This window comes from Plectrocnemia conspersa, unplaced genomic scaffold, assembly GCF_051122295.1.
Source record: "Plectrocnemia conspersa isolate PC_06_02 unplaced genomic scaffold, ASM5112229v1 ptg000006l, whole genome shotgun sequence".
In the NCBI taxonomy this organism is placed as follows: domain Eukaryota; kingdom Metazoa; phylum Arthropoda; class Insecta; order Trichoptera; family Polycentropodidae; genus Plectrocnemia; species Plectrocnemia conspersa.
Genome location: NW_028277170.1, coordinates 3,396,115 through 3,407,325, shown reverse-complemented (window position 1 = coordinate 3,407,325; position 11,211 = coordinate 3,396,115). Strand labels below are relative to the sequence as shown.

The 11,211-nt window shown below is 30.5% G+C and overlaps 1 protein-coding gene across 2 annotated transcripts in view; it reads left to right on the top strand.

The window, feature by feature from the left end:
* The first annotated feature begins 2,089 nt into the window (after window positions 1–2,089).
* Window positions 2,090–11,211, top strand: part of sowah (ankyrin repeat domain family member sosondowah) — a 260,833-nt gene continuing 251,711 nt past the window's right edge. For both annotated transcript variants that reach the window (XM_088187790.1, XM_088187791.1), the window contains exons 1-2: window positions 2,090–2,246; window positions 4,612–5,159. In XM_088187790.1, the coding sequence (XP_088043916.1) occupies window positions 2,120–2,246; window positions 4,612–5,159 (675 nt within the window). In that variant the 5' untranslated portion in view covers window positions 2,090–2,119. The remainder of the gene's footprint in view (window positions 2,247–4,611; window positions 5,160–11,211) is intronic.

The following is an 11,211-nucleotide window of genomic DNA, read 5'->3' as shown; positions in this document are numbered from 1 at the left end:
TGTAATTTATAATGCAGACGATGGGAAAATGTGACTATCGGAATATTTTGCTTCGAGGCCTCCAACATATGCTAATGGCTTAAAAAAATAATAGAGTGGTGGAGAAGGTTGTATTTTTGTATTAAAATTATATATTGAATCTTTAAAATTAAAACATTTTCGAATTACCTGATACTCTAAAGATATTTAAAAAGCTATTGGAATATAAATATTATTTTAATTTAAACTAACATTATGTATTAATATGTAAACAATAAATAAATCTAAAGCCCGAAAAATTAAAAAGCGATAACTAATGCGTAAGAATGAGTAAATATATTTTCAAAAATACACTCAAATTAAATCATAATATTTAGAATTATTTTGTTATTCAGTAATTTAAAAGAATACTGTAATGAGTTCGTATAGTTCCATCCAGTGATAAGATCTATAAAAATCCAAGTAAAACAATAATTAAACGCATTGTCTATAAACAAACATCCTTCAACGTAATCATAATATTCACAACGCTCAATGTCGAACGGAACTCGCGCTTTAAACTTGTTTTCATCTACCTGAAACCGCACTCACCTTTGTCTTCCAAGGGAAATGCAATTGCCAAGACTATGTCTACTCAGACTACATGTATATGACCGGAATTGTGGATTATTCACGTAAAAAAAAACACGACTGTTTTCCGCAATTGACCTACGAAAACAAATAAAACATACTTTAAACTCAATGTCTTGGCAATGTTCGCGATTTCCTACACGTCTTTTAAAGAACTTGAATTAATTCAAAATGTACGCGTGTTATTATATTGTATATATAAAAGCCTTTGTCTTTTTCAGACAACAAAAACAATTAACGCAGTCTTTGAACGGTGCCTAGTCATGTCTAATTGAGGATACAAGACGCTCGAATAAAAAGCATCCTGTGACGATTTAGGTGATGTTTCAATTTATAAAAAATACGGATTTTAAACCATCAAATCAAAAGAAAATATGTATTCTATTAAGTTCTACTATTGCAATTTTACAATTTTTATTCTATAAAATTCTACTAATACAATTTTGCAATTTTTGGCGATGTAAATACAAAAGCTAAGTCATCGGTAGAAGTATTTTTGGTTAAAATATCTCTGCCTTAACTGTAAGAGAATTTCGCCAAAAACTGACAACGTGACACATTTTTTGATCAACCGCTTCCACATTTTAGAATTGAGGGATTTTATCACTGCCTTCAAAGAGTACAAGATAGTGACCGTGGAACGACGCGGACGAAACCCGTAATTTTATTTTTATTAATTAAAATAATTGCACTTATTCATAACTATAATAATTTAATTTAATCTTTGACACAAGATAATAAAAAATATAAATTCAATATTAATCTAATTTAAAAATATTTATTTTTAATTTGAACTTTTTCCTTTAAATATATGTAAAAGTGAATGTTGTATTCTTGTGGCATATTTGGATTACTTTTTGAATTTAAAAAAGCTATTTAATATTGAACTGTTTTAATAACTTTATAAGTACAAGTGGGAAACTCACTCGAGTTGGTCTAAGCATATTGACCCTAACACAAATTTTGCTCGGCATGTCCCAAATAAATTAGAACAGTCTAAATTGAAAATATTGTCTTATAATTAATTAGGATAGTTTCTAAGCATTTTATACGTTTGTCGTAATTGAAAAACAGAATTAATTTTACAAATAGTTTTTCAGTAACCTCGGAACGCCAGAGGGGTAGTGGAGGAGAGAATTGCCACCCTTGGATGATATTTTTTCAAATTTAAATAGCGGCGACTATGCAATACAAACAAAATAAAAATATGTACATATTATTTATATTTTATAGTTTTTTTAATTAACGTATAATTGTATGTCATTGAAGACTATTTTATAATACAAAAAAATAAAAATAATCCTACAAATTATTCAGAAAAGATTCCGATATTATTTGATATATTTTTTTATAAAAAATAAAATAAAAGAAGTACTACATCATCATATTAGTCATATTAATATTTTGACACTTGAAAAGGCGTGCCGGTGATATGTGACGTCACACCTGTGTGACGTCATACGCGCAGCTAACTTCACGCAGAACAAACTGACGCCTGTCGCGCGGCGCGATGTCTTCTCCGACTTCCCTCAGTTTAAAGGAGATACAGCGGTTCATATCGGAAAATGGGGGCAAGGTCACGAACCACAGTCTTGTCAAGCACTTTAAGCCTTTCCTCACCAACACGGATACCAGAGGTGAGCCTTCCAATTTGACAGATGACAGCTCCATACAAACCTTGTTTATAACCTCAAACTACCATAACAACCGTAACTAATCACACAGAAGTAATTTAAATACGCATTAACACCCATTTAGTATAGTCTAGTATCGATTTGTGACAATTTAACGCGATTTTTGACCCATCGGTCTGCGCTTGATAAACATAACCTCAAACGTCAAACCTGTTGCTTCATCTGTCAAAGTGGTAAACAAAGAGCTGTTGAGATATAACTTCGCAAGTAGATTCATTATCGTTTTTAGTGGCAATTTGATCCTAATTTGCTAATGTTATGGTGAATATTGTGTTTTAAGAATGATTTCATACTAGTTGAAAGTGAAAGTTACGAAAACTATAAACATGCTTTAAATGTGAAAATAACGGTATGTGATTGTGTTTCTATTGCTTGTTTGGTGTTAGTCATTCGATATTGTGTTTAAAATTAAAATTCTAAAATTAATTTCATAGAAGTTGTATAAAATATAAATTTAAATATTAAATCAATTTTACTTAAAACTTAAAATAACATGATTCTATAACATTCATATTGACTAAATATATATATTGTGATTCGATATAGTGTGTGCTAGTAACACGCTTAAATAACTTCATATTATTTGAATGTGAAAATTACAAAAACATTATAAACATGTTTTTAATTTGAAAATAACTATATTTACTTATGTTAATGTTGCTTATATTGTGATAGTGCTACGTTATTGTGTGTTAAAATTAAATACCAAGATTTCTTTCATAGAAGTTGTATTAAAAAAATATTAAAATTAATTAAATGTTACTTAAGTTAACATTATTATATATCATTGATATTGACTACATATTATATATAAACTGTGATTCAATATAGTGTGTGCAAAAATATGTGAAAATAAGTTCATATAGGTTGAATGTAAAAATGACCATGTTTTGTATTTAAAAATAACCGTATTTAATTATGTTTCTGTTTCTTATATTGTCATAGTGATTTGTTCTTGTGTGTAAAAATTTTGTTATAAGATTCATTACATAGAAGTTGTATTAAAAAAATATTAAAATTAAATAATTATTACTTAATACTTAAAATAACATTAATTACATGAATATAAAATGTGATTTAATATAGTGTGGGTTAGAAAATGTTGAAATAATAGCATATAAGTTAAAGGTGAAAATTACCAAAAAATTATAAACATGCTTTAAATTTAAATATAACGGTATTTAATTGTGTCCTTGTTGCTTACATTGTGATAGCGATTTGTTATTGTATGTAAAAGTTAAGTTTTGAGATTCGTTTAATAGAAGTTGTATTAAAATACAATAAATGATACTTAAGACTTATATATCATTAATATTGATTACAGACATCAACTGTGATTCAATATAGTCTGTTGTGAAAAAAATGTGGAAATAGTTTTATATAAGTTGAACGTGAAAATTACCAAAATTTATAAATATGCCTTAAAATTCAAAATCACATTATTTGTTTGTATTTATATTGCTCGTATTGTGATTGTGCTTCGATATTGTGTGTAAAAATCAAGTTCTGAGCAGTTTTATAAAAAAATTAAATAAATGCTACTTAAAAATTAAAATAACACTATTTTATGATGTTATTTTACTCTGCTTATATTGTGATAGTGATTAGATATTGTATGTAAAAATAAAGCACGTGAAAATTACATACCTTATATTTTAAAAGAATGTTATTTGATTGTGTTTATATTGCTTGTACTGTGATAGTGAATCGTTATAGCGTCTAAAAATGAAGTTAATAGATTCATTTCAAAGAAGTTTTAAAAGTTATAACCTAATTCACCTTATATATGTAAAAAAGTAAGTGCAAAAAATAAATTTAATAAAATTTAATAATTTTATAAAATTTAATAAATTTTATAAAATTATGTAATATAGTATATTAAGTAAAATAAAATATTTATGTTAAATAAATAATAAATTAAACGATTCACTAAAATACATTAAAATAAATGTAAACAACAAATTTAATTGTTTTTTATAAGTCAGCGTTTACGGAAGCTCTTAATTAGATTTGCTTATTTTAAGTGCAGAAAATAAATGCTCTTCAACTCACTCAACGTCTTAAAAAAGTTATAAAAAGGAGTCGGAATCAGATGATTTTTTACTGCTCCATATCCCTAAAATTCTGCGACTCCGACTCCACAGATCCACACAAAATTATCAAAACTTTATAAACATGCTTTAAATTGGTAAAAAACGATAGTGATTCAATATTGTTTGTAAAAATTGTGTTCTGAGCTTCATTTGTATTGCTTATATATAATAACTGATTCGATATAGTCTATGTTACATATTTTTCAATTTTTCAGATGCGGCTCGAGTCACGTTTAAACAATACGTCAATACATTAGCAGTTGTTAAAATGGAAAATAACGAGAAGTATATAGTACTCAAAGATGAATACTGCTCATTTTCTAATCCGTCGAGTCCTATTCAAGACAAGCCACAATATGAAACGAGCGTGCCCGAACAACTCGAAGAAGTATCGTTCAATCAATCGGTCAATGATGAAAGCTTCCCAATCGATCCGCCGGCGCCAATAATCGAACAAATCCAAGAAGAAGAGGTCATTCTAAGGAAGAAGAGTATTCCGAAACAATCAATCGAGCCGATCTATCATTACGAGCCGATCGTTCAAAGTAAATGTGAGGTTATTAGCGACGATGCAGTTAGAAGAAAATCAGATCAATCGGAACCGTTGAAAGAAGAGAAGAAAGAAGACGTCGTCACGGGCAGTATGTCATCGTTGACAGACAGTGAAAATATTAAGTTGTCAGTCAAAGAGGGCATCAAGAAGTTCAGCAAGTCTACAACGGACGGTATCAACATGTTAAGACAGCCGTCGAGGAAATATAGGGTGAGTTGTTTTTTGACGACTTTACACAGGTTGAGGGTTGAATTAAGTTTCCTCATGTAATTGAAAGGTGTACTCTAATCTCTATGGTTAACTTAATTACTTAAACTCCCTTCTCTTTTTTTTAACTACGTCCAAAGTTTACTTTACAAAACAAATACTCGTTTTATAAGCTTTCGCGATAATGACTGTGGCGTGACTGGCGACAGGTGCTACTGTCACCGAAATACTGTCACTCTTCACTTGACTCGAGCTCTCGTTTTTTTTGGTGTAAAAGATCTTTTCGAACACAAAATTATTTCGAATGCCCGTCCTGGTTCTGTTCGTTTTGTATAGTCGATAAATAATTCATGACCTGTTTCGACGTATTTGTAAATATTTTTTAATTTTGCTGTAAAAATATGTGAACATATTTTTGATAATTGAATGTGTTTTTATACTATTGATTGAATTTATGTATTAAAAATATTTATTGAAATAAATTAGCACTTTCTTTTCTTCTGAAATCGAGAAAAAATAAGAGCACTCTCCCACCTTATCTATTCCCCTCTTTAAAACTTTTCCTTATCCATTAAAAAACAGTTAATAGTTGAGAATTGATAAATATTTTTTAACATTACTTTTTTACATCGAATCTATTTATGATAGCATAAACAAATAATAAAAAAATCTGTAGATTTTTAGATTTTTTAATCAAGTATTATTTTGATAAAAAATGACTATTTTCGCCTGATGACGTAGTACAGAAACGTCCATTAAGTTGTAGTCTAAATTTGAGACCACGTGCATTTCAATCGAAGGAATGAAGAAAATCCAAGATATACATGGATAACTTTCATTCCGGAATATAAGAAGCACCCCCAGATTATTTGGCTCTGAATTGCATGGAGACATTTATCGCTGTATATTTTACTCTTTTTCAATTCAAAACAATCCAGTTTTTGTGTCGATTAGAACATTTCATGCGTGTTAAACAAATTTATTCGGTTATTATGTTTTACGATTGCATACACTTTTCCCTAAGCCACAAGAGTTGTCTACATTTATGTCCTTATCAAACGTTTCACAAATACTCATTGGTAATATCCACGGCAGTTTTGCGTCTATCACATAAGCACATCTGTAGTACTCGATCTTCAAGTGTAGTTATGTTTACCCTTGACCTGATTTATAGCACCCAATTCGACATTTGTTTTTAAGTCTTTGTACTGATAACCTATCACAATAAATCTAAATTTTGAACGATTTGATTTTATATTTTTATCAATATTTTTTTGCATACTACTGTATGTACATGTATAACCCTTATAGCGTATCGGTTGAGTGATGGGCTTATATTATTATCATTAATTAAAATATCGGATTGAGCTTCGCTTCACAAGTACTAAACTATCTTTAAAATATTTGTTGAGTTTTCCCCCGATATTCTCAATGCCTCATATATGGTAAACTACCAATTTTAGGTATCTGAAAATTTATATTGATTTAAATATACGTAGTATTTTCTATCGGGAAGCGCTCTAGAATTATTCCACTTTTTTATTCGCTTTTGTATGCGGGGGAGTCGAAAAAAAGTATGTCGGAAACATTCATTTTGTGCAGTTTTGGGCGTAGTTTAACGGCGCCAGGTCGTGTTCACAATATTCCCCCACCCCGACCGCCGCCTACCCCCACCATCGCCGCCGCCGAGCAAGTGCTCCAAAGACAGAGGAGGATATATTTAAATTGCAAATGATGTAAGGAATCGGTACGCTGCCTCCGACACATTGTAACACCAGCAGACGCTCAATCCTGAATTGAAGATGAGAAACAGTTTTCGCTCCTTCAGGAGCTCCCCCCTCCAAAGCGCGCCTCTCCCTCGGCGTCTTTTTGTCCAATTTCTTGCTACAAACTATCGCCCCTCGTAAATCTGAGCAAACCAACTTTTGGCCCAAACTTAATTCGGAATCGTAGGCCGTAATGGCGTCATTTGGCGTCACACGTACGTGTAGTACGTGGCCGATCTTTGAATATTTACGAAGGATCTTGGTAGCAGGGGAATCCTGACGGAGACAAGAGTCTCGCGATTTATTCAGTGAAGAAGTCGTCGTCTGTGGATTCAACGAGGGGAGCACGCATACTAAAACACTACAATTCTTAAGATGCCGTTACCTGTCACAAATGGTAAATCAGTATTTGGCAAGATAACGCACTTGAGAGCTATGCAGGACATACAGACAATAAAAAAATGTTTTTATTGGGTCTTGGGTTCATAAACCACCAAATTCGGTGACTTAATATTATAATTTAAAGTCAATAAAAGTCACTTTGCAACTACGGGCGGTTTTTAATAACAGCGCATTTTTTTTAAAAAAAATTGGAGATTGCTGCCGTGGCTCGAACCCGCGACCTCTGGGTTACAAATAAAGTTCTTAATTATTTATAGTTTTTAACTATTCGAATATTGAAGAAGAAATGTATGTGAAGTATTCGAATATATTCGTATTTTTTTCAGTTTTTACCGATATTTTTTATTTAACTAATTAGTGCCAAAAAACATATAATTGTCTGTAAAATATTATTAAATTAAAAAATAAATATTATAATTGATCATAAATCACTTTCATAATCGTTAAACTTTTTGAATTTATAAAATATGCTGTTACTAATAGTGAGAGGGTGAAAAGTGAAATGTTAAATTTATTTTTACATGATTTTTTATCATCGCTGTCATATCAGTTTTTTCAAATAACCATAATTTTATCGATTTTTTTATATATACAATAGCTAATTATGATTGAAACGAATTTGACATACTGAAATAAAACATTTGCGTCTTGAAACAACAAATACAAATAACTTATTACCTCACAACAAGCTGCGACGCACACCTATTTTTGAGATAAGCGTTAAACGATAATAATGAGTGGGCCTTTCCAACATTTTGTTTCGTTCAACGAACGAATTCTGTGTATTTGATCATAGCAGATACCACCGATAAACGTTCTATTCGCAAATGTTTTTCGAAGGCGTGAAAGCATTTTTTTGCTAAGAACAAGCGTCTTATTGTCTCAAATTTCGAAACAAAATAAAGGCACATAAAGTAAATATATTAAGAGTACTAAATATTCGACCAATTATTGGAATAATATTCAATTGAGAACCCTAGTTTCGAGTCAATAGTGTACGGACTTATTCCGACTGACTGTTGGCGTGATGTCTAGTGAGTATGATAAAAGAAGCAATATATCATTGCCCAAGTCATACAAATGTTGGAGTGTCAATCATGCGATGTTTAATCACGCATGTTAGTTCAAGAGAATTGAACCTTTTCCATTACCCAATGCGGAAACTAAAAGACGAAAATCTTTTTATTATATAATTTTGTGTTTAATTACGGCAACAAATCTTGTACTATGTGAAAATTGTGGCATCTAACCTTCTGCACATTATTCAACTTTAGAACCATTCACGAACGACAAATGTATCCCCTAAGACATTTTTTTAGCACTCGGCATGATTATAAATTAGATAGCTTTTAAGATAGAAAATACGTAACAGGATTGGTTACACGCCACACAGAGAAACAACAGTGAGGTAGATTTCCAGGCCGCATAAAATAGTAATAAATGTTATTGCTTGTATTGAACCACAATTGTATAGAAATGTTATCAATAATTGCAACGCGCATTTAGATTATTATTTAAATTGTATCACTCCACTAAATAAAATTCGTAAACAAGTGATAATCTGATAAGAATAGTGAAAAAATCAGTCGAAATCAATTTGCTTTCGACTTCGAAGTTTTATTTTATATATCGGTGGCGTGCAGTCCATACATGCGGTAGATGAATTGTAAAACCATTCTAAATATTTAATATTTTTTTTATTTATTCATTTTTTAATTTACATAACATACATACATAGCTACAGACAACCACGCTTAGGGAGCGGCTATAGCCGACTGCACCGTGGGTGGGCTGGCTGGCCAGCTGTTTTGCGCAATCGATACGCGTGTGCCATAAATTGCTTATCGGGAATTGAATTGGTCGCGCATGCGCACTAGAACCTCAGCTGTTGATCGTGTACAATGGACCGTCATCAACTGTTCATGCGGTACATTTTCCGGCCTTTCGGCCTATATGTTTCGCAGTGGGAGCTACCGGTTTCCCATACCGATAGCCGGACACTTTACATCCCAACGATCGTGCTATAAATATAAGGAGTACGAAAATAATTTTCCAGAAGCACTTTTTATTTACTTCACACTTTTTTTTTACAGAACTTTTTTTTATTTTTATGATATGTAAAAGTAACCTTATTTGTATAAATTCGTCACCAGAACTAAAAGATATTTTAACGGAAGTATTCAATACATAAATACAATAGTACAACTGTATATATTATATAATATATCATATATATGTATTATACATATTGATCGATCTAAAAGCGATTTATTTTTCTATTACATAAGATTCGACAGAAGCAGAACTATTTTATCTGATTCTAAAGAATCTGCTTAACACTAACATCCCTATAAAGTACACTTAATCTTTTCGAAGCCATCTAAAAAAAAATGTATAAAGTAGAGTACTTATTTTGCTATTAATATTTCAGAAATTTCAGTAAAGAATATTGATTATATTCTAATAATATAACAGCAATAAATTCGCCTTTCGAAAAAATCAATTAGTGTATTGTCTTTATTGATCTTTATATTTCAAAAAATTGTTTAATCATTGTACATACTGTATTTCATGATGTCTGAAATTCAAGATCAGAGATTACTTATTTTTTCTTGAACTTATTTGTGTAATAACTAAACTGTTTCTAACTAAATATTTTTTTAATGTTTTGCATGTATTCAATTATGTTAGAGATATTATTTTTACTCCCAATTGTTTTACAAAGTACTTAAATTTAAGAATTAAAGATGCCAATATGCAATTTCTGTAAATAAGGCTATAAAACGCGAATGAGGCATACGACCGGTTCAGAACTAAAGTTGCAAAGTTTACGTTCTATTGTTATATGCTTTATGCATACTTTAGAACCAATAAACCTTGTTTAATAAATTTTATCATCATTCGAATAATATTAAAATCAAGTATAAGTGTTAAGTTAATAATGGTTGTAAATAAAGATAATGTGAATACTAAAATATTTTATGCTCACCGCAGCTTTCTATACTTTACTACTTTGTTCGATGAATGATTTATATTTATAACTTATACCAACTAATAATTAAAATTTTAATAATCCTTAGTCCCTAATTGCTGATAAGAAAACCACACATGAAAACTAGCATGCATCGACTATTCATAAATTAGTATTTTTTAAGAACAAACAATAACCCCATGAAAAAACTTAAAGTTTGTTTCTAAAGATACACATTTAATAGTGAGAGTTTCTTATATTTATAGTTGTAATCACTGACAACATTTTACAGGCTATGAAATGCAAACTCCGACTTTGTGCATGTAATTATGATTGTAAAGTTGCGAGGCTTTGATTTTATTGACCGTGTATTATTTCTTGCCAATAATTTTCCACATAAAATATTATTAGAAAGTGTATATATGTTTATTAATATTGGTTGTGAATCATAATGCAATAAAGTTTGTTTTGCTTATATATGCTCTTTCATATTTAGTTACTTTTTACTGCTTTAAAGTAACACAGCAGAACAACAAAAGTAATGCAATGTTTGTAAAAGTTTCGAAAACGAATATTAAAAAAATAACATTATCTATTTTTGGCATTGAAACTTAAAATTTACCTCTAGAGAAGCATTCAACTGTCATTGTGTCATATTGATTGTTGCGTTATTATTGTGTTTGAAGTTAAAAGGCAAATGGTTATGAAAAGATTCTGACCACAGCGTTCTCAAATATGGCTTCATTATCTTGACTACTCTTCAACAATGAGTACTTCAGTTCACTTGGACTCCAGACAATGAAGCCATATTAGAGAACGCTTGAACTAGCGTATCGTACATACTAATAAATTATTGAAGTGACACGCGCTCCGCATAACGAAGCTGAGCATTCTCGACGCCTTATTGCAAACGCCA